Source organism: Nerophis ophidion, linkage group LG21, assembly GCF_033978795.1.
Source record: "Nerophis ophidion isolate RoL-2023_Sa linkage group LG21, RoL_Noph_v1.0, whole genome shotgun sequence".
Classification (NCBI taxonomy): domain Eukaryota; kingdom Metazoa; phylum Chordata; class Actinopteri; order Syngnathiformes; family Syngnathidae; genus Nerophis; species Nerophis ophidion.
This window is the reverse complement of record NC_084631.1, coordinates 40,278,936-40,304,064: the sequence shown is the minus strand read 5'-3', so window position 1 is coordinate 40,304,064 and position 25,129 is coordinate 40,278,936. Positions and strand designations below refer to the sequence as shown.

The window sequence follows — 25,129 nt, the reverse complement described above, 5'->3', positions numbered from 1 at the left end:
TAGAATCATCATACTGCTGTGATTATATGTATCAAGTGTTCATTCAAGGCCAAGGCAAAATACGGAGGTATATATGGTGTATCATGACATGGCCTAAAATAATCCAGATATTAATAAAAGGCCCTAGTTGGTAGTAATTCTGATTTCAAAAGAAAGTTAGAAGTTGATAGTTGATACTTCCTATTAACGTTCCATTTGAAATCAGAATTCCTACTAACTTTCATTTGAAATCAACTTGTGATTTCAAATGAAAGTTACTAGTAGGGATGCACCGAAATGAAAATTTGTGGCCGAAGCCGAATAAAATTTAAACGCTTGGCCGAAGGCCGAATACCGAATAATGAATGCAGTTTTTCACAATTTTTTAATATTGCATAAATAGCCTAGAATAAATATTTTGACATGTTTTTCAAATAAAGTCATTTTTTATTGAATATTGACATCTTTTAAATATTCCAGTAGCCTTTGCTTTTCAAAAAAAGCACAAAGTTTTTCATTTATATTAGGCCTTCAAACAAAACATGCATTCCAAAAAAAAATAAAGTGCATTAAAGTGGATAAACCCACAACAAATGAATGATTGTCCTTTTGGCAAAAGTCTGCTTAGCCACAGTAGATATGCTAATAATGTAAACAGAAGGCTCAAGTAAATCTCAATTAAGTGTGTGCTTGTAACCTCATACACTTATACAGGTACCCTACACAACAGGCTAATAATGTAAACAGAGGCCCCACTAAATCTCAATTAAGTGTGTGCTTGTAACCTCATACACTTATACAGGTACACAACATATCCCAACGTCACTGCACGTTGGTTGATTGCGTCACCGCGTCAAAAAACTGCATCACACGCCACTATTCGGCCTTGTTTTTAACTCATTCCACCGAAGGCCGAATGTGGCTTTTTTTGCCATATTCGGCCGAATATATTCGGTTACCGATTAATCGGTGCATCCCTAGTTACTAGTATTCATGATTCCAAGTGAAAGTTTAAATGTGATTTCCAATGTGTAAATGCACTTACCAGAGTGATGGCGGCATCATCCTCTGCTCCGTTGTATCGAAAGGTGATGCGATGCTTCTCCATTTCAGCAAAGTATTCCTTGGCCTCTTTGCTGGTACTTGTACCCAAACCTACAACAGAAATGTTCAAATGTTTGTGGGGATGAAGAAGTAAATATATATTGGAACGTGTTGCTGGACTGTGTCGAGTGATTGTGTTTAGCCAACAAACCTTTGTAGTACTTGACATGCCAGCTCTTGTAGTTTTCTGTGTTTTTCTTCCACTCGTCAAACTCTGGGATGCTGTAAAAAGCCACCTCTTGCTTGCTCTTTGTGGCCTGCAGAAAAAAAAAAACAATGGCTGCAAATTGTTCGAACTGCGATGGTAGTATTGACCACTGTAAACACCACCAATTAAATACTAGTCATTCATCGACATCATCCAGATCAGGAGTGGCCATTACGTGGATGGCGAGCTAGCCAGGCATTGAAAAAATTGACTTAAAAATGAGCGAAAATCAATATTCACCAAGGCGTCACTTGATTGACATTCGCGGCACCCGAGGGTCTTGTGAGATGACGATGGCTGCTGCCAGATTTTTCTTTAACTACTTTTAAGACCCTTCTTAAAACACATTTTTATTCACTGGCTTTTAACCCAGCATGAGACTTTAAACTGTTTTGGACTTTTTTAACTGTTTTTAGTAGCGATGTCCAATGCCGTATTTCGATATTGTCCACCTCTTAATTACCGATTCCGATATCACCTGATATATACAGTGGTGGAATGAACACATTATTATGCCTAATTTTAATGCTGGACGCATTAAACAACGTAACAAGGTTTTCCAAAAAAAAATCAACTCAAGTTATGGAAAAAAATGCCAACATGGCACTGCCATATTTATTATTGAAGTCACAAAGTGCATTATTTTTTTTAACATGCCTCAAAACAGCAGCTTGGAATTTGGGACATGCTCTCCCTGGGAGAGCAAGAGGAGGATGAGGTGGGCGAAATTGGGGGGGCGGAGTTGAGGTGGGGAAGAGTTAGTGCTGCAAGGGGTTATGGGTATTTGTTATGTTGTGTTACGGTGCGGCTGTTGGGACATGCTCTCCCTGGGAGAGCATGAGGAGGTTGAGCGGGGGGTGTATAGTGTAGTGTCCCGGAAGAGTTGGTGCTGCAAGGGATTCTGGGTATTTGTTATGTTGTGTTACGGTGCGGATGTTCTCCCGAAATGTGTTTGTCATTCTTGTTTGGTGTGGGTTCACAGTGTGGCGCATATTTGTAAGTGTTGTTTATACGGCCACCCTCAGTGTGACCTGTATGGCTGTTGACCAAATATGCCTTGCATTCACTTGTGTGTGTGAAAAGCCGTAGATATTATGTAAAGGCAGTGCCTTTAAGGTTTATTGGCGCTCTGTAGTTCTCCCTACGTCCGTGTACCACTCCGTACAGCGGCGTTTTAAAAAGTCATAAATTTTACTTTTTGAAACCGATACCGATAATTTCCGATATTACATTTTAAATCATTTGTCGGCCGATAATATCGGATATCTCGAGTGGGCACTCCTGCTCTATATATTCCTATCTCAAATGAATACATGCTTGCCACCCAAAAACAGCACATTATTTTTGATCAGAAAACTAACTTCTACTGTAGATAAGAAACATTGTATGAAAAAAGTCAACACACTGTTACAGCATTATAAACAAGTACAGTGGTTATATTAAGCTGTGTTTTAGTCGGGTCTTAAAGAGTTCACAGGAACATTAGCTACACCAGGGGTGGCCACACCTTTTCTGCAGACGAGCTACTTTTCAAAATACATCAATTATATTGATTTATTTATGAAAGAGGGGTTAACAAGTTAAAAGGTGTTTGATGATGATACAAGCATATTCAACATTCCTTTCTTTCATGAAGTCAAGCATATGGGCAACTTGAGGGTTCCAGGTTCGATCCCTGCTTCTGCCAACCCAGTCACGGCCGTTGTGTGCTTGGGCAAGACACTTTACCCACCTGCTCCCAGTGCCACCCACTCTGCTTTAAATATCACTTAGATATTGGGTTTCACTATATAAAGTGCTTTGAGTCACAAGAGAAAAGCGCTATATAAATACAATATGATTCAATTCAATTCAATATAAGTCGGTGTATTACCTGATTCTGATGACTTGCATTGATTGGAATCAGACAGCAATGATAACCTCCACATTTTCAAATGGCGGAGACTAGAGATGGCCGATAATATCGGACTGCCGATATTATCGTCCGATAAATGCTTTAAAATGTAATATCGGAAATTATCGGTATCTGTTTCAAAAAGTAAAATGTATAACTTTTTAAAATGCCGCTGTGTACACGGACGTAGGGAGAAGTACAGAGCGCCAATAAACCTTAAAGGCGTTGCCTTTGCGTGCCGGCCCAGTCACATAATATCTACGACTTTTCACACACACACAAGTGAATGCAAGGCATATTTGGTCAACAGCCATACAGGTCACACTGAGGGTGGCCGTATAAACAACTTTAGGACTGTTATAAATATGCGCCACACTGTGAACCCACACCAAGCAAGAATGACAAACACATTTCGGGAGAACATCCGCACCGTAACACAACATAAACACAACACAACAAATACTCTGAATCCCTTGCAGCACTAACTCTTCCGGGGCGCTACAATATTCGCCCGCCGCTACCCAAACCCCGCCCACCTCAACCTCCTCATGCTCTCTCAGAGAGAGCATGTCCCAAATTCCAAACTGCTGTTTTTAGGCATGTTAAAAAAATAATGCACTTTGTGACTTCAATAATAAATACGGCAGTGCCATGTTGGCATTTTTTTCCATAACTTCAGTGTATTTATTTTGGAAAACCTTGTTACATTGTTTAATGCATCCAGCGGGGCATCACAACAAAATTAGGCATAATAATGTGTTCATTCCACAACTGTATGTATCGTATCGGTTGATATCGGAATCGGTAATTAAGAGTTGGAAAATATTAGAATACGGAAAAAAAAGCCATTATCGGACATCTCTTGAGGAGACTCTTATTTTGTTAGCGCAGGCAGGATCAAGCGGCGTTTTTATTGTGAAGACAGGAAGGGTGCAGTCGGTCTTGGTCAAAACCAAGGATAGTTCAGCGGTTAAGACTGCGGACTTGGAAGGAGAGGTACTGGGTTCGAACCCCCCTCTCGTTGACTGCATTTGCCTAGTGGTTAGAGTGTCCGCCCTGAGATGGGTAGGTCGTGAGTTCAAACCCCGGCCGAGTCATACCAAAGACTATAAAAATGGGAGCCATTACCTCCCTGCTTGGCAATCAGCATCAAGGCTTGGAATTGGGGGTTGAATCACCAAAAATGATTCCCGGGCGCGGCACCGCTGCTGCTCCCCTCACAAGGGGATGGGTCAAATGCAGAGGACAAATTTCACCACACCTAGTGTGTGTGACAATCATTTGTTCTTTAATTTAAAGGGGGACATTATCACAATTTCTAAAGGGTTAAAAACAATAAAAATCAGTTCCCAGTGGCTTGTTGTATTTTTTGAATTTTTTTTTCAAAATTTTACCGGTCGTTTAGCCCTAAAAAAAGCTTTAAAGTGCTTGATTTTCGCTATTTGCGATACGACTATCCATTTCCCTGTGACGTCACACAGTGCTGCCAATGTAAACAAACAATGGCGAATACCACATCGAGATATAGTGACATTAGCTCGGATTCAGACTCGGATTTCAGCGGTTTAAGCGATTCAACAGTTTACGCATGTATTGAAACGGATGGTTGGAGTATGAAAGTATTGAAGAAGAGACTGAAGTTATTGAGCGAATAGCTATTGACGCTATTCATAGCCATAGCATGGCCGAATAGCTGCGTTAGCATCGCCGGTAAAATGTGCGGACCAAACGATCAGGACTTTCGCATCTCTTGACACTGGAGCAACTTCAATCCGTCGATTGGTAAGTGTTTGTTTCGCATTAAATGTGGGTGGAAGGAAACGTAATATAGTTGCAAATGCATCTGCAGGTTATCCATACATCTATGTACCATCTCTGCTCTAGCACCGCCGGTAAATAGCATGTTAGCGTCGATTAGCGTAGCATGTTAGCATCGATTAGCTGGCAGTCACGCCGCGACCAAATATGTCTGATTAGCACGTAAGTCAACATCAACAAAACTCACCTTTGTGATTTGGTTTAATTTATCGTTGCAAATGCATCTGCAGGTTATCCATACATCTCTGTGCCATGTAAAATGTGGAGACACTTTGGCACATTCAATGGAGGTCTAGCGGCAGACACTTTGGCATCTTCGGGCCAGTGGTGCAACTTGAATCCCTCCCTGTTAGTGTTGTTACACCCTCCGACAACACACCGACGAGGCATGATGTCTCCAAGGTTCCCAAAAATAGTCGAAAAAACGGAAAATAACAGAGCTGAGACCCAATGTTTGCAATGTGTTGAGAATGAAAATGGCGGCTGTGTAACCTCGGCATCACCACATGAGCGATAAACAGAAAAGGTGTTTAATTCGCCAAAATTCACCCATTTAGAGTTCGGAAATCGGTTAAAAAAATATATGGTCTTTTTTCTGCACCATCAAGGTATATATTGACGCTTACATAGGTCTGCTGATAATGTTCCCCTTTAACTGAACTAGTTCTTTGATAACTAACACGATAAGACTCCGTACTTTTTTTAAAGGAGTGGTCATGCAAAATAATCCACAATGGGACCAAAGAAAGTTGCGAATGCCAGCACTTTGATAAAAAAAGGTGAGAATAACTCTTGAATCACGTCTCCCATCCTTTTCTGTATCTCTACGCACACCTGTCTTCGCCAACAAGAATGTTCAATAAAGTTACAGCTATTTACCGTCTAACTTTTTGACCCACACTTTGAACCAAGCGCTTTATGCAAGCGTGGACGGAGGACCTCGGCAGATCAGGCGAGAATAGACATAGGGGTCACTAGTAGGGATGCACCGATTAATCGGTAACCGAATATATTCGGCCGAATATGGCAAAAAAAGCCACATTCGGTCTTCGGTGGAATGAGTTAAAAACAAGGCCGAATAGTGGCGTGTGACGCAATTTTTTGACGCGGTGACGCAATCAACCAACGTGCGATGACGTTGGGATATGTTGTGTACCTGTATAAGTGTATGAGGTTACAAGCACACACTTATTGAGATTTAGTGGGGCCTCTGTTTACATTATTAGCCTGTTGTGTAGGCTACCTGTATAAGTGTATGAGGTTACAAGCACACACTTAATTGAGATTTACTTGAGCCTTCTGTTTCCATTATTAGCATATCTACTGTGGCTAAGCAGACTTTTGCCAAAAGGACAATAATTCATTTGTTGTGGGTTTATCCACTTTAATGCACTTTTTTTTTTTGGAATGCATGTTTTGTTTGAAGGCCTAATATAAATGAAACACTTTGTGCTTTTTTTGAAAAGCAAAGACTACTGGAATATTTAAAGGATGTCAATATTCAATAAAAAATGACTTTATTTGAAAAACATGTCTAAATATTTATTCTAGGCTATTTATGCAATATAAAAAAAATTGTGAAAAACTGCATTCATTATTCGGCATTCGGCCAAGCGTTTAAGTTTTATTCGGCTTCGGCCACAAATTTTCATTTCGGTGCATCCCTAGTGACTAGTCACTACCTACTCAGTGGTCTAGTGGTTAGAGTGTCCGCCCTGGGATAGGTAGGTCGTGAGTTCAAACCCCCGGCCGAGTCATACCAAAGACTATAAAAAAGGGAGCCATTACCTCCCTGCTTGGCACTCAGCATCAAGGTTTGGAATTGGGGGTTGAATCACCAAAAATGATTCCCGGGCGCGGCCACCGCTGCTGCTCACTGCTCCCCTCACCTCCCAGGGAGTGAACAAGGGGAAGTGTCAAATGCGGAGGACACATTTCCCCACACCTACTGGGTGTGTGACTATTATTGCTACTTTAACTTCAGAGTTTTGAAATTAAAAGTGTTTCTCGCCTTCCTGTCGGTAATTTTTTCTTAATAATGTGAATGTCAATCAAGTGGCGTCTTGGTGAAGATGATCGCTCATTTTTAGGTCTGATTTTTTAACGCCTGGCTGGCGATGGACACACCCTGACTGGCTCATAAACTAAAAATTTATTTTGGCAACCTGCGGCACAACAATGAGCCGAGACTGCCAGTATCTCAAAAAGGTACCACTGGACTGTCCAATATTTCCATTTGTCTTACTTTGACGATGGGCGTGATGAATTCCTCCAGGAATGTGTGTTTAAGCAAGGAGGGCCAGTTGTGATGGAAGAAGTTGATGAGTAGACCTTTAATATGAGACCCATCTTGATCCTAGGATGAAATAAAACAAGAAGATGAGAAGTCAGCGTGTGCAGGTGCAATCTTAGGAGTCTTACTTTCATCAAATCCACAATTGCTCAGCTTTTTCACTCCTATCACGCTCTCACAGAACCTGAATTGGTCTACATCAGTGTTTTTAAACCTTTTTTTGAGCCAAGGCACATGTTTTTCATTGAAATCATTAAAAACAAAACTCGGTTGACAGTAAAAAGTCGTCGCAATTGTTGGATATGACTTTAAAGCATAACCAAGCATGCATCAGTATAGCTCTTGTCTCAAAGTAGATGTACTGTATCAATATGGGTCTTGTCTGAAACTAGATGGACTGGACTCTCACACTATTATGTTAGATCCACTATGGACTGGACTCTCACACCATTATGTTAAATCCACTATGGACTGGACTCTCACACTATTATGTTAGATCCACTATGGACTGGAGTCTCACACTATTATGTTAGATCCACTATGGACTGGACTCTCACACTATTATGTTAGACCCACTATGGACTGGACTCTCACTATTATGTTAGATCCACTATGGACTGGACTCTCACTATTATGTTAGATCCACTATGGACTGGACTTTCACTATTATGTTAGATCCACTATGGACTGGACTCTCACACTATTTTGTTAGATCCACTATGGACTGGACTCTCACACTATTATGTTAGATCCACTATGGACTGGACTCTCACACTATTATGTTAGTTCCACTATGGACTAGACTATCACACTATTATGTTAGATCCACTATGGACTGGACACACTATTATGTTAGATCCACTATGGACTGGACTTTCACTATTATGTTAGATCCACTATGGACTGGACTCTCACACTATTTTGTTAGATCCACTATGGACTGGACTCTCACACTATTATGTTAGATCCACTATGGACTGGACTCTCACACTATTATGTTAGCTCCACTATGGACTAGACTATCACACTATTATGTTAGATCCACTATGGACTGGACACACTATTATGTTAGATCCACTATGGACTGAACTCTCACACTATTATGTTAGATCCACAATGTACTGGACTCTCACTATTATGTTAGATCCACTATGGACTGGACTCTCACTATTATGTTAGATCCACTATGGACTGGACTCTCACTATTATGTTAGATCCACTATGGACTGCACTCTCACTATTATGTTAGATCCACTATGGACAGGACTTTCACAATATTATGTTAGATCCATTATGGACCGGACTCTCACACTATTATGTTAGATCCACTATGGACTGGACTCTCAATATTATGTTAGATCCACCATGGACTGGACTCTCACACTATTATGTTAGATCCACTATGGACAAGACTTTCACAATATTATGTTAGATCCACTATGGACTGGACTCTCTCACTATTATATTAGATCCACTATGAACTGGACTCTCACACTATTATGTTAGATCCACTATGGACTGGACTCTCACTATTATGTTAGATCCACTATGGACAGGACTTTCACAATATTATGTTAGATCCACTATGGACTGGACTCTCACACTATTATGTTAGATCCACTGTGGACTGGACTCTCACTATTATGTTGGATCCACTATGGACTGGACTCTCACACTATTATGTTAGATTCACTGTGGACTGGACTCTCACACTATTATGTTAGATCCACGATGGACTGGACTCTCACACTATTATGTTAGATCCACTATGGAATGGACTCTCACTATTATGTTAGATCCACTATGGACTGGACTCTCACACTATTATGTTAGATCCACTATGGACTGGACTCTCACTATTATGTTAGATCCACTATGGACTGGACTCTCACTATTATGTTAGATCCACTATGGACTGGACTCTCACTATTATGTTAGATCCACTATGGACTGGACTCTCCCAATATTATGTGGTGCTGCAAGTCTAAGTAGTCCCTGGCTGTGACGTGTTGGATGTGGTGCAAACAATACATGCGACATGATAAATGGCATCCATCAGGTGCACCACCTGGTCAGTCATGATCATGATCTTGCCGTAGCGCAGGCTTCTCAGGGACTCGGAATCTTCATAGCTTTTTTTGTACTGGAGGCCAACAATTTTGATGATGTTGTTGATTTCAGCATTTTCCATGATCTGGGAGTAAAAAAGAAAGGTAGATATTAGGTTTGAATATCAAATCCCCATCAATATCATCTTTTTAAAAAATCCACACAAATAGCAAGTACAAAGTATTCTTGTAACTGTTGTCATTTTAAACCGACACAAATTTTAAAGTGCTGTACAAGCCATCAAGTCCTGGTCCACAGTGCTCTTCCTATTATAACTGTCCACTTTAATCCACATCCACACACGGCCACCTACTTTTTCCACATGACATGTGAGCACTAAAAGGGTTTTTCTAAGAAAACTTGTCATTTTGCTGCCCACTTCATGCTAGGTACTTGTAGTTGTTGGTTTTGTGTGGTTATGGCCGACATTATGCTAGGTACTTGTTTGAAATGGTTGTTTTGGTGTGGTTACAGCTGACATCATGTGAAGTACTTGTGGTTTTGGTGTGGTTACAGACGACGACATGTGAAGTACTTGTAGTTTTTATTTTGGTGTGGTTACAGCCGACATCATGCTAGGTACTTGTAGTAGTTGTTTTGGTGTGGTTACAGACAACATCATGTGAAGTACTTGTAGTTGTTGTTTTAGTGTGGTTACAGCGGAAATCATACTAGGTACTTGTTTGTAGTAGTTCTTTTGGTGTGGTTACAGACAACATTATGCTAGGTACTTGTTTGTAGTAGTTGTTTTGGTGTGGTTACAGCCGACGTCATGTGAAGTACTTGTGGTTTTGGTGTGGTTACAGCAGACATCATGCCAGATACTTGTTTGTAGTTGTTGTTTTGGTGTGGTTACAGCCGACATCATGCTAGGTACTTGTAGTAGTTGTTTTGGTGTGGTTACAGAGGACATCATGCTAGATACTTGTTTGTAGTTTTTGTTTTGGTGTGGTTATGGCCGACATTATGCTAGGTACCTGTTTGTAGTTGTTGTTGTGGTGTGGTTACAGCTGACATCATGTGAATTACTTGTGGTTTTTGTGTGGTTACAGCCGACATCATGTTAGATAGTTGTTTGTAGTTGTTGTTTTGGTGTGGTTACAGCCGACATCATGCTATGTGCTTGTAGTTGTTGTTTTGGTGTGGTTACAGCCGACATCATGTTAGGTACTTGTTTGTAGTAGTTGTTTTGGTGTGGTTACAGCCGACATTATGCTAGGTACTTGTTTGTAGTGGTTGTTTTGGTGTGGTTACAGCCGACATCATGCTAGGTACTTGTTTATAGTAGTTGTTTTGGTGTGGTTACAGCCGACGTCATGTGAAGTACTTGTGGTTTTGGTGTGGCTACAGCCGACAACATGCTAGATACTTGTTTGTAGTTTTTGTTTTGGTGTGGTTATGGCCGACATTATGCTAGGTACCTGTTTGTAGTTGTTGTTTTGGTGTGGTTACAGCTGACATGTGAATTACTTGTGGTTTTTGTGTGGTTACAGCCAACATCATGCTAGATAGTTGTTTGTAGTTGTTGTTTTGGTGTGGGTATGGCCGACATTATGTTAGGTACTTGTTTGTAGTTGTTTTGGTGTGGTTACGGTTGACATTACGCTAGGTACTTGTTTGTAGTAGTTGGTTTGGTGTGGTTATGGCCCACATCATGCTAGGTACTTGTTCGCAGTTGTTTGGGTGTGGTTGCGTAACCAATCTTGCACAATAAAGCAACTGATCATTGATCACTCTCTTGTCCCCTTTGTGACATTTCAAAAAGACGTTTAATGTTATGTTTTTACCACCGTATTGGACAATAAATAACGTTGAATGATTTTAAGAAAGTAACTTGATTAATTGTTATTCTCTGTAAGCATGGCTCTTCCAATAACTATTGACCGTCTTGAACTGCAGGGTTGGATATTTTTTGTGCCATTTCTTTCCAACAACTTCAAACATCTTGCAGTCTGTTTGAAAACAAGCGATGAAGAAAATAAACATACAAATATTTGCAATTGCTCATTTTTATGTGACAGTTCTTGAAATATCTTGTGTGACATCATGCACAAAAGTGCACTTTATTTGTTTTAAACTATTGTAGTGGCGTTCTGTACAAAATGTGCACTTTAATTGAGTGTTGTTTTGATATGTCATCTTAGTGACATCATGCACAAAAGTGCACTCATAGCTTGTTTTAAAATCTCTGACAATCTTGCACTTTCTGTTTTAGAAATGACATAAATGTTTGTGCCACTGTGCCAATAACTGTTTCATAAAGTGGACTTATTTGTGATTTCCCTCTCTGCATGAAAGTTTAAAAGTAGCATATATTAATGCAGTATGAAAAAGAATGTTTTAATGTAGACACATAGAATCATCATACTGCTGTGATTATATCCTTTACGGCTAAGGCAAAATATGGAGCTACATATATATACATATATACATATATATATATATATATATATATATATATATATATATGGTGTATTGTGACATGGCTTAAAAATATTGAGATAATAATAAAAGGCCATGCCGCCCAGCCCTAGTGTATACAAAGTATACAATTGCAGGTAATATTAGAGGGTGATCTACTAAGACTGTGTACGTAAAAGTATGTATTAGTTATTTAAATTTGCTTTTTCTGTGTCCTACCTGAATGTCACCATGGAGACACTCATTCACAGCACATCCATGACAGAGGATTATTTATGTTGTGGAACATGCAGCACACAAAAATTATATGTATGTGGATACTTGGCTATTTTTTGTAGTACACATGAATCATCGCATATGATTATACCCTCGTCATCGGGTATAATCAAGCCAGCAAAGCCAACTCACCCCGGCCGGAAGTGTCAACCTTCATGCTTACTGCTGTGCATGAAGTCAATATCGCAGATATTTACAAATGACATTGAGAAACCACCAGATGCATACCTGCTTGTGCGTAGCTTCTCGCACGTTGAGGATCTTTCCTCTCAGTGGGAACACGCCATAGCGATCCCGCCCGATGACTCCAAGTCCTGACACAGCCAGGGACTTGGCTGAATCTCCCTCGGTGAGGATAAGCGTGCACTCGGAGGAGTGTTTACCACCTTTCATATTCATGGGAAGAAGACAAAGCCTGCGTTATTTGTTTAGTTGGTATCTACAGCAATGACTATAATGTGGATATAAATATATACATACATACATATATACTGTATATATACACACATATATATACATATACACACACACACACACACATTTAATGTGTTTTATTTATTGTCATAACTATTTACATTGTAGGTAGTCACATCAAAACTATGAAAGAACACATGTGGAGTTATGTACTTAACAAAATAAAGGTGAAAAAACTGCAAACATGTTTTGTATTCTACTTTCTTCAAAATAGCTCTGATCACTGCTTTGCACACTCCCTGCATTCTCTCCTTGAGCTTCAAGAGGTTAGTCAGTCACCTGAAATGGTTTTCACTTCACAGGTGTGCTTCAAGCTCATGGAGAGAATGACAAGAGTGTGCAAAGCCATCATCAGAGCAAAAGGTGGCTATTTTTGAAGAAACTCCAATACAAAACATCCATCCATCCATTTACTACTGCTCATTCCTTTCAGGGTCGCTGGAGCCTATCTCAGATACAATCGGGCGGAAGGCGGGGTACACCCTGGACAAATCGTCATCTCATCGGAGAATACAATAGAATAGAATAGAGTTTTATTGTCATTATTGCAATGAACAGGTTCAAAGAACAACGAAATTGGAGCAGCTCCTCCTAAGGTGCATATACAATATGGTAGTATAAATAGTAAAAAAAAAAAAAAAGATAGAGATGACAGATGTATCTATGTATATGTATCCACACAGATGCATATCTGCATGCATATGAATACATATACACACATACATAAAACATTATTGCACATTGTAGTCCGAAAAAATAGAAAAACATTTAAACATTACACATGAGGACATGATGGACATATTGTGCTCACTCAGTGCCTGTTTAGTGCTACTATGGCTCTTGGGTAAAAGCTATTTTTTAGTCTATTGGTGCTCGCTTTTAGCAAAACATCCATCCATCCATTTTCTACCGCTTAATCCCTTTCGGGGTCGCCCTGCGATGAGGTGGCGACTTGTCCAGGATGTACCCTGCCCTCCGCCCGATTGTAGCTGAGATAGGCGCCAGCACCCCCCGCGACCCCGAAAGGGAATAAGCTGTAGAAAATGGATGCAATATAAAACATATTTTCAGTTATTTCTAGAGATGTCCGATATTTATCAGCCGATAATATCGGCAGTCCCAAATTGCTTTAAAATGTAATATCGGAAATTATCGGTAACCTTAAAGGCGCTGCCTTTGCGTGCCGGCCCAGTCACATAATATCTACGGCTTTTCACACACACAAGTGAATGCAAGGCATACTTGGTCAACAGCCACACAGGTCTGTTAGAATAATTATGTATATATTATCATCATAACTATATGCTTAAGGGCCGTTACTATAAAGTATTGTCAATTTGTGTTGAAGGGTTTTTTTCTGTATTTGTGCAGAGCTAGCAATCTGAGAGATTGCTTGCCTTTCTTTTCCATGAGTGTTCTGTTCAGATACCGCCTGCTGACTGCCAAGGCCAAACTTTGTGTTCTGGGACCAGCACAAGAACAGACTGGGCGATAGCACCAAGTGTCGACATATTTGCAATTTTGTATTATCATATCTTGTCGAGTCCACTCCCCCCTATTCCCTTAGTCACAATGATGTAATAGGGATTTCCTTAATAAATACAGGAGGCACGCGGGCTGTGCTTTAGAACGTTGTTTGGGTCTGTAACTAGAGTACAGCCCAAAACACGTGTCTCTTCATGAGCTCTATTTAACCCTGTGTCTGCTTGGTTCCTTGGTTCTTGTCTGATTAATAGATGTCACCAGTGTTTGAACCTGACAAGGTCACACTGAGGGTGGCCGTATAAACAACGCCAACACTGTTACAAATATGCGCCACGCTGTGAACCCACACCGAACAAGAATGACAAACACATTTCGGGAGAACATCCGCACCGTAACACAACATAGAAAATACCCAGAACCCCTTGCAGCACTAACTCTTCCAGGACGCTACAATATATACCTCAACCTCCTCATGCTCTCCAAGGGAGAGCATGTCCCAAATTCCAAGCTGCTGCTTTGAGGCATGTTAAAAAAAATGATGCACTTTCTGATTTCAATAATAAATATGGCAGTGCCATGTTGGCATTTTTTTTACCATAACTTGAGTTGATTTATTTTGGAAAACCTTGTTACATTGTTTAATGCATCCAGCGGGGCATCACAACAAAATTAGGCATAATAATGTGTTCATTCCACAACTGTATATATTGGTATTGGTTGATGTCAGAATCGGTAATTAAGAGTTGGATAATATCGGGATATTGGCAAAAAAGCCATTATCGGATAGCCCTAGTTATAGTACATAACGCCACATGTGTTCATTCATAGTTGTGATATGACTATATACAATGGAAATAGTCATGAAAATAAAGAAAACTAATTAAATGAGGAGAAGGTGTGTCCGAACTTTTGGCTTGTACTGTGTATACTACATAGTTGTGCTCATACGTTTACATACCTTGGGAGAATTTATGATTTTTTGGCCATTCTTCAGAGAATATAAATGATACCACAAAAACCTTTCTTCCACTCATACTTTATGGTTGTGTGAAGTTATTTATGGGCAAACAACTGTTTACTATTTTCAAATCAAAAGGACAAAAGAAAGTACCCAAATGACCCTGAGTAAAAGTATTCTTCAGAGAATATGAATGATACCACAAAAACCTTTCTTCCACTCATACTTTATGGTTGTGTGAAGCTATTTATGGGCAAACAACTGTTTACTATTTTCAAATCAAAAGGACAAAAGAAAGTACCCAAATGACCCTGAGTAAAAGTATTCTTCAGAGAATATGAATGATACCACAAAAAACTTTCTTCCTCTCATACTTTATGGTTGTGTGAAGCTATTTGTTGGCAAACAACTGTGTTTACTATTTTTAAATCAAAAGGACAAAAGAAAGTACCCAAATGACCCTGATTAAAGTATTCTTCAGAGAATATGAATGATACCACAAAAAACTTTCTTCCACTCGTACATTATGGTTGTGTGAAGCTATTTATTGGCAAACAACTGTTTACTCTTTTCAAATCAAAAGGACAAAAGAAAGTACCCATATGACCCTGATTAAAAGTATTCTTCAGAGAATATGAATGATACCACAAAGAACTTTCTTCCACTCATACTTTATGGTTGTGTGAAGCTATTTGATGGCAAACAACTGTTTACTATTTTCAAATCAAAAGGACAAAAGAAAGTACCCAAATGACCCTGAGTATAAGTATTCTTCAGAGAATATGAATGATACCACAAAAAACTTTCTTCCACTCATACTTTATGGTTGTGTAAAGCTATTTATTGGCAAACAACTGTTTACTATTTTCAAATCAAAAGCACAAAAGAAAGTACCCAAATGACCCTGATTAAAAGTATTCTTCAGAGAATATGAATGATACCACAAAAAACTTTCTTCCACTCATACTTTATGGTTGTGTGAAGTTATTTGTTGGCAAACAACTGTGTTTACTATTTTTAAATCAAAAGGACAAAAGAAAGTACCCAAATGACCCTGATCAAAAGTTTACATACCCCAGTGACTTTGATCTGATAACATGCTCAAAAGTTGACACAAACAGGTTTGACTGTCTAATCAAGGTTCCAATCCTCAACTGTGACTTGTTTGTAATTAATGTCTGTGCATAAAAGATCAGTGGCATTCTCGCCTTCTGACAGACCATTGCATCTTTCAACTTTTGTCCATGTTATCAGTCTATTCTTGGTGTTGGGTTTTATCAAATACATTTCCCCCCAAAAATTGCAACATATACTCCAGTGCGACTTATATATGTTTTTTTTTTCCTTCTTCAAATGTAAAGTGTAAAACTGGTAGCCCTTCGCATCAATCAGTACCCAAGAAGTATCTCTTGGTTTCAAAAAGGTTGGTGACCCCTGTAGTTCGGCCCAAGTCCTGCATTTTGAGTTTCCAGTCTTTTGAACCAGATACTACATTCCGTCGTACATTTTTTTTCCTTTTACGGAAGGTTTTTTGTAGAGAATAAATGATGAAAAAAACACTTATTTGAATGGTTTAAAAGAGGAGAAAACACAAAAAAAAAAAAAAAAAAAAAAATGAACCAAAATTAACCATTGGGCGGCATAGCTCGGTTGGTAGAGCGGCCGTGCCAGCAACTTGAGGGTTGCAGGTTCGATTCCCGCTTTCGCCATCCTAGTCACTGCTGTTGTGTCCTTGGGCAAGACACTTTACCCACCTGCTCCCAGTGCCACCCACACTGCTTTAAATCTAACTTAGATATTGGGTTTCACTATGTAAAGCACTTTGAGTCACACGAGAAAAGCGCTATATAGATATAATTCACTTCACTTCACTGACTCTAAGGTTTTACTAATTACGTATAAAATACTACACGGTCTAGCTCCAGCCTATCTTGCCGATTGTATTGTACCATATGTCCCGGCAAGGAATCTGCCTTCAAAAGACTCCGGCTTATTAGTGATTCCTAGAGCCCAAAAAAAGTCTGCGGGCTATAGAGCGTTTTCCGTTCGGGCTCCAGTACTCTGGAATGCCCTCCCGGTAACAGTTCGAGATGCTACCTCAGTAGAAGCATTTAAGTCTCACCTTAAAACTCATCTGTATACTCTAGCCTTTAAATAGGCCTCCTTTTTAGACCAGTTGATCTGCCGCTTCTTTTCTTTTTTCTCCTATGTCCCCCCCTCAATGGTGGAGGGGGTCCGGTCCGATGACCATGGATGAAGTATCAATCAATCAATCAATGTTTACTTATATAGCCCTAAATCACTAGTGTCTCAAAGGGCTGCACAAACCACTACAACATCCTCGGTAGGCCCACATAAGGGCAAGGAAAACTCACACCTAGCGGGACATCGGTGACAATAATGACCCAGTGGGACGTCCTAACTGTCCAGAGTCGAGACGCAGGATGGACCGCTCGCCTGTGTATCGGTTGGGGACATCTCTACGCTGCTGATCCGCCTCCGCTTGAGATGGTTTCCTGTGGACGGGACTCTCGCTGCTGTCTTGGATCCGCTTTGAACTGAACTCTCGCGGCTGTGTTGGAGCCACTATGGATTGAACTTTCACAGTATCATGTTAGACCCGCTCGACATCCATTGCTTTCAGTCCCCTAGAGGGGGGGGGGGGGGGGGTTGCCCACATCTGAGGTCCTCTCCAAGGTTTCTAATAGTCAGCTTTGTCACTGGCGTCCCACTGGATGTGAATTCTCCCTGCCCACTGGGTGTGAGTTTTCCTTGCCCTTTTGTGGGTTCTTCCGAGGATGTTGTAGTCGTAATGATTTGTGCAGTCCTTTGAGACATTTGTGATTTGGGGCTATATAAATAAACATTGATTGATTGATTGATGGTATTTACAATTTCCTCTCGTGCTGCCGCACTCATATTCCCGTTTCGTTGATTAACTTATTGGGGTGTTACCATTTAGTGGTCAATTGTACGGAATATGTACAGAACTGTGCAATCTACTAATAAAAGTATCAATCAATCGTTGCTTTTTTCCCCCCCCCTGTTAGCATTTCCCAGAATGCCTTGCGGTTCAGGCTCGGCCGTGATAGGTCGAGAGGCTAAAGCCCTTCCTTTTGCCTACACCCCCCAGAATGCCGTGCGGTTCCGGCTCTGCGTTTCTTACTATTTTTTTCTAACAGAACTCAGTGAAATTATCGAACGTTCTATCGACCCCATTTTCAATCAATCAATCAATCAATGTTTATTTATATAGCCCCAAATCACAAATGTCTCAAAGGACTGCACAAATCATTACGACTACAACATCCTCGGAAGAACCCACAAAAGAGCAAGGAAAACTCACACCCAGTGGGCAGGGAGAATTCACATCCAGTGGGACGCCAGTGACAATGCTGACTATGAGAAACCTTGGAGAGGACCTCAGATGTGGGCAACCCCCCCCCCTCTAGGGGACCAAAAGCAATGGATGTCGAGCAGGTCTAACATGATACTGTGAAAGTTCAATCCATAGTGGCTCCAACACAGCCGCGAGAGTTCAGTTCAAGCGGATCCAAGACAGCAGCGAGAGTCCCGTCCACAGGAAACCATCTCAAGCGGAGGCGGATCAGCAGCGTAGAGATGTCCCCGACCGATACAGGCGAGCGGTCCATCCTGGGTCCCGACGAGCGGTCCATCCTGGGTCTCGACTCTGGACAGCCAGTACTTCATCCATGGTTATCGGACCGGACCCCCTCCACAAGGGAGGGGGGGACATAGGAGAAAGAAAAGAAGCGGCAGATCAACTGGTCTAAAAAGGAGGTCTATTTAAAGGCTAGAGTATACAGATGAGTTTTAAGGTGAGACTTAAATGCTTCTACTTTCTATTGATATTGATCACATGTCTATCGCGATATGTCTCGTTATCGTTTTATCGCCCAGCCCTACTTTGTAGGGAACCGTGCCATTTTGACGACAGCTGTGTTGGTGTGAACATGGCTTATGAGGCAACACTTCACCTACCGGCGTCGTTGGCATCATCCAGCTTGGGAATGCCTTTGATTTTGCTGTGCTTCACTGATGAGCACTTTTTATTCAACTGTATCTGAGCTTTGAACTTCACCCAGTTGAGGATGCTCTCGACGATCCCACAATTGGTTGCCTGCGGATGACAGATGACAGATGACACATGACACATGACAGGCCTGTGCTGGTTCCCGGCCACAGTTTTCATCATAATGTACTGAAAAGGTACTTACAGCCTTGACAAACTTTTCGGAGAGAAGGCATTTGGAACCAAAGCTCTTCGTCTGGAGTGTCATGTTTTCTTTGGTCTGGGAGTCAAAGCTTGGATTCTCAATCAGCGCATTCACGAAAACCCAAATATGGTTTTTAACCTACAGCATTCAGGACAAGCAGATAAAGAAGTCAGTGACACACAAAGTAATGAACAGAAGGTGGCACCAAATCAGTACAGTTTCACCTGGAAAGGTTTGACGGACACGCCGGCTTTGTTTTTCTTCTTCACCACTTCGATAAGCTTGGACACGATTTGATCCACCACATAGTCAGTGTGCCTGCCGCCCTGAAACATAACTTTGGACTTACAAACATGCTTCCGTCTGTAAACTTGGGCAAGACGGCAGCTTCAAAGTACAAAACCCAAAAGTTGGCATGGTAATAAAAAGAGAATATAATGATTTTTAAATCCTTTTTACTTTATATTCAATTGACTAGACTGCAAAGACAAGATACTTGATGTTCGAATCGAGAAACACGTTTTTTTTGTGCAAATAATCATGAACTTAGAATTTAATGGCAGCAACACATTGCAAAAAAGTTGTCGAAGTGGCATTTTTACCAGTGTGTTACATGGCCTTTCCTTTTAACAACACTCAGTAAAGGTTTGGGAACTGAGGAAACACATTTTTGAAGTAGAATTCTTTCCCATTCTTCCTTGATGTACAGTCTAAGTTGTTCCATAGACTCCCTTCTGATATTTTTGCCTTCATATTTTCAATGGGAGACAGGTCTAGCCTACAGGCAGGCCAGTCTAGTACCAGCACTATTTTACTATGAAGCCACGCTGTTGTAAGACGTGGCTTGTTATCGTCTTGCCGAAATAAGCAGGGGCGTCCATTACAACGTTGCTTAGATTGCACCATTTGTTGCTCCAAAAGCTGTATGTACCTTTCAGCATTAATGGTGCCTTCACAGATGTGTAAGTTACCCATGCCTTGCCCACTAATACACCCCCATACCATCACACATGCTGGCTTTTTAACGGGGCGGTATAGGTCGGTTGGTAGAGTGGCCGTGCCAGCAACTTGAGGGTTCCAGGTTCGATCCCCACTTCCGTCACTGCCGTTGTGTCCTTGGGCAAGACACTTTACCCACCTGCTCCCAGTGTCACCCACACTGCTTTAAATGTCAATTAGATATTGGCTTTCACTATGTAAGCGCTTTGAGTTACTAGAGAAAAGTGCTATATAAATATAATTTACTTCACTAATTCACTTATGAACTTTGCGCCTATATATATATATATATATATATATATATATATATATATATATATATATATACACACACACACACACACACACACACACACACACACACACACACACACACACACACACACACACACACACACACACACACGGAGGACACAACGTCCACAGTTTCCCCCAAAAATTTGAAATGTGAACTCGTCAGACCACAGAACACTTTTCCACAATGCATCAGTTCATCTTAGGTGAACTTGACCCAGCGAAGCATTTCTGGGTGTTGTTGATAAATGGCTTTGGCCTTGCATAGTGGAGTTTTAACTTGCACGTACAGATGTAGCGACTGACAGTGGTTTTCTGAAGTGTACCTGAGCCCACGTGGTGATATCCTTTACACACAGATGTGGCTTTTTGATGCAGTACCGCCTGAGGGATCGAAGATATTGGCTTTCACTATGTAAGGGCTTTGAGTTACTAGAGAAAAGTGCTATATAAATATAATTTACTTCACTAATTCACTTATGAACTTTGCGCCTATATATATATATATATATATATATATATATATATATATACATATATATATATATATACATATACATATACACACACACACACACACGGAGGACACGACGTCCACAGTTTTCCCCAAAAATTTGAAATGTGAACTCGTCAGACCACAGAACACTTTTCCACTTTGCATCAGCCCATCTGAGGTGAACTTGACCCAGCGAAGCGTTTCTGGGTGTTGTTGATAAATGGCTTTGGCTTTGCATAGTAGAGTTTTAACTTGCACTTACAGATGTAGCGACTGACAGTGGTTTTCTGAAGTGTACCTGAGCCCACGTGGTGATATCCTTTACACACTGATGTGGCTTTTTGATGCAGTACCGCCTGAGGGATCGAAGATATTGGCTTTCACTATGTAAGCGCTTTGAGTTACTAGAGAAAAGTGCTATATAAATATAATTTACTTCACTAATTCATTTATGAACTTTGCGCCTATATATATATATATATATATATATATATATATATATATATATATACATATACACACACACGGAGGACACGACGTCCACAGTTTTCCCCAAAAATTTGAAATGGGAACTCGTCAGACCACAGAACACTTTTCCACAATGCATCAGTTCATCTTAGGTGAACTTGACCCAGCGAAGCATTTCTGGGTGTTGTTGATAAATGGCTTTGGCTTTGCATAGTAGAGTTTTAACTTGCACTTACAGATGTAGCGACTGACAGTGGTTTTCTGAAGTGTACCTGAGCCCACGTGGTGATATCATTTACACACTGATGTGGCTTTTTGATGCAGTACCGCCTGAGGGATCGAAGGTCACGGGCATTCAATGTTGGTTTTTGGCCTTGTCGCGTATGTGCAGTGATTTCTCTAGATTCTCTGAACCTTTTGATGATATTATGGAGCGTAGATGGTGAAATCCCTAAATTCCTTGCTGTAGCTTGTTGAATAATTTAGTTCTTAAATTGTTGGACAATTTGCTCAGGCATTTGTTGACAAAGTGGTGACCCTAGCCCTGTCCTTGTTTGTGAATGACTGAGCATTTCATGGAAGCTGCTTTTATACCCAATCATGGCGCCCACCTGTTCCCAACTCGCATGCTCACCTATGGCATGTTCCAAATGTTTGAAGAGCATTCCTCAACTTTCTCAGTCTTTTTTGCCACTTGTAGCAACTTTTTTTAAACATGTCGCAGGCATCAAATTTCTTATGAGCTAATATTTGCAAAAAATAAAGTTTTCCAGTTTGAACGTTAAATATCTTGTCTTTGCCGTCTATTCAATTGAATATAGGATAAAAAGGATTTGTTGAGGTGGTGACTTGTCCAGGGTGTATCCCGCCTTCTCCCCGAATGCAGCTGTGATAGGCTCCAGCACCCCCCGCGACCCCGAAAGGGACAAGCGGTAGGAAATGGATGGATGTATTCTGTTTTTATTTACCATTTACACAACATGCCAACTTCACTGGTTTTGTATGTAAAAAATTGTGTTTAGCCTTTTTAAAGAAAATATGTGCATAATTGCCAATTACACTGATCATGACGTCATTATCATGATGTCATATAAGCCACGCTCGTAGCTATGCCCCCTATGCCACATGTGTATTGGCAATCTGCGGGAAAGCCTGGGTACTAGAGATGTCCGATAATATCGGGCGATAAATGCTTTAAAATGTAATATCGGAAATTATCGGTATCGGTTCGGAAATTAGAATCAAAATCAGAATCTGCTTTGTCATTACGCAGGGTAACGAGATTGAGGCCATTCCATACAGTGCGATGTGTGCATGCAGGAAAACAATGTGTAAATATATAAAACATATAGAAGTGATAAAATGTATAGAAGTGATAAAAAATATAGAAGTGTTTTTTTTTTTTTACAAATGTACACTCTATACAGTGGGATAAATTAATGTGTACAGGAATATCTACAAATTATCGGTATCGGATACAAAAAGTAAAATGTAGGACTTTTTAAAACGCAAATAATATCTACGGCTTTTCACACACACAAGTGAATACAAGGCAAATTTGTTCAACAGCCATACAGTTAACAGTGTTACAAATATGCGCCATACTGCGAACCCACACCAAACAAGAATGACAAACACATTTCGGGGGAACATCCGCGCTGCAACACAACATAAACACAACAGAACAAATACCCCCATGGCATGTTAAAAAAAATAATAATGCACTTTGTGACTTCAATAATAAATATGGCAGTGCCATGTTGGCATTTTTTTCCATAAATTTAGTTAATTTATTTTGGAAAACCTTGTTACATTGTTTAATGCATCCAGCGGGGCATCACAACAAAATTAGGCATAATAATGTGTTCGTTCCACCACTGTATATATCGGTATCAGTAATTAAAAGTTGGACAATATCGGATATCGGCAAAAAAGCCAATTTCGGACATCTCTAGGCGAGTGTCCCTAAAAAAAAAAACCATTGAAGCTTAGGGATGGCTATGGAAAACGAAACTAAAACTGAACTGGCTACAAAGTAAAGAAAAACAGAATGCTGGACGACAGCAAAGACTTACAGTGTGTGGAGCAGATGGCGTCCACAAAGTACATCCGTACATGACATGACAATCAACAATGTCCCCACAAAGAAGAATAGCGACAACTGAAATAGTCTTGATTGCTAAAACAAAGCGGGTGTGGGGAATAGTCATCGGATGAGCCTGGATGCATTGTTTAATGCAGTGGTTCTCAAATGGGGGTACTTGAAGGTATGCCAAGGGGTACGTGAGATTTTTTTTAAATAGCAACAATACAAAAATCCTTTATAAATATAATTATTTAATTAATACTTCAACAAAATATGAATGTAAGTTCATAAAGTGTGAAAAGAAATGCAACAAAGTAATATTCAGTGTTAACAGCCAGATTTTTTGACGACATGTTCCATAAATATTGATGTTAAAGATTTCTTTTTTGTGAAGAAATGTTTAGAATGAAATTGATGAATCCAGATGGATCTCTATTACAATCCCCAAAGAGGACACTTTAAGTTGATGATTACTTCTATGTGTAGACATCTGCATTTATAATTGTTTTTCAACAAGGTTTTAATTATTTTTATAAGTTTTTTTCCAAATAGTTCAAGAAAGACCACTACAAATGAGCAATATTTTGCCCTGTTATACAATTTAATAAATCAGAAGCTGATGACATAGTGCTGGATTTTACTTCTTTATCTCTTTTTTTTCAACCACAAATGCTTTGCTTTGATTAGGGGTTACTTGAATTAAAAAAATGTTCACAGGGGGTACTGAAAAAAGGTTGAGAAGCACAGGTTTAATGCATGCAGAGGAGCATCACAACAAAATTAGGCATAATAATATGTTGATTCCTTGACTGTATATATTGGTATCGGTTGATTAAAAGTTGGATAATATCGCCAAAAAAGCCATTATCGGACATCTTTACTGGGTACCTGAGGTGGGTAGTAACGCGTTACATTTACTTGAGTAACTTTTGGGATAAATTGTACTTCTACGAGTAGTTTTTATGCAACATACTTTTACTTTTACTTGAGTATATTTATAGAGAAGAAACGCTACTTTTACTCCGCTCCATTTATCTACATTCAGCTCGCTACTCGCTACTTTTTTTTAATCGATCTTTAATGTTTGTTTTGGTTTATGACAGAGCTTCAAAGTAGAATCTACACATGCGTGCGTTTCACCAATCACATGCAGTCACTGGTGACGTTGGACCAATCAAACAGAGCCAGGCGGTCACATGACCCGACTTAAACAAGGTGAAAAACTTATTGGGGTGTTACCATTTAGTGGTCAATTGTACGGAATATGTACTGTACTGTGCAATCTACTAATAAAAGTATCAACCAAGCAATAGATCAAAATTGTAAAGGAAAAAAGACACTTTTTTATTTCAACCGTACTTCCCGTCAAAAGCCTAAAGACTGATCGCACAGTTCCTGTCTTCACAATAAAAGTGCCGCCCCATCGCGCCTGCGCTAACAAAATAAGAGTCTCCGAAAGCCAGCGCAAACAAGCTAGCAAGCTACGGAGTTTGCCGCCAATGTATTTCTTGTAAAGTGTATAAAAACGA

At 40.1% G+C, this 25,129-nt stretch overlaps 1 protein-coding gene across 3 annotated transcripts in view; it reads right to left on the bottom strand.

Annotated features, from left to right (window-relative positions):
• top2b (DNA topoisomerase II beta) overlaps positions 1 to 25,129 on the bottom strand; it is a 132,126-nt gene that overhangs the window by 73,710 nt on the left and 33,287 nt on the right. For all 3 annotated transcript variants that reach the window (XM_061882614.1, XM_061882616.1, XM_061882615.1), the window contains exons 9-16: positions 19,482 to 19,583; positions 19,258 to 19,395; positions 19,022 to 19,160; positions 12,331 to 12,488; positions 9,365 to 9,490; positions 7,249 to 7,359; positions 1,235 to 1,340; positions 1,025 to 1,134 (exon numbers count right to left, since the gene is read on the bottom strand). In XM_061882614.1, coding sequence (XP_061738598.1) covers positions 1,025 to 1,134; positions 1,235 to 1,340; positions 7,249 to 7,359; positions 9,365 to 9,490; positions 12,331 to 12,488; positions 19,022 to 19,160; positions 19,258 to 19,395; positions 19,482 to 19,583 — 990 coding nt within the window. The remainder of the gene's footprint in view (positions 1 to 1,024; positions 1,135 to 1,234; positions 1,341 to 7,248; positions 7,360 to 9,364; positions 9,491 to 12,330; positions 12,489 to 19,021; positions 19,161 to 19,257; positions 19,396 to 19,481; positions 19,584 to 25,129) is intronic.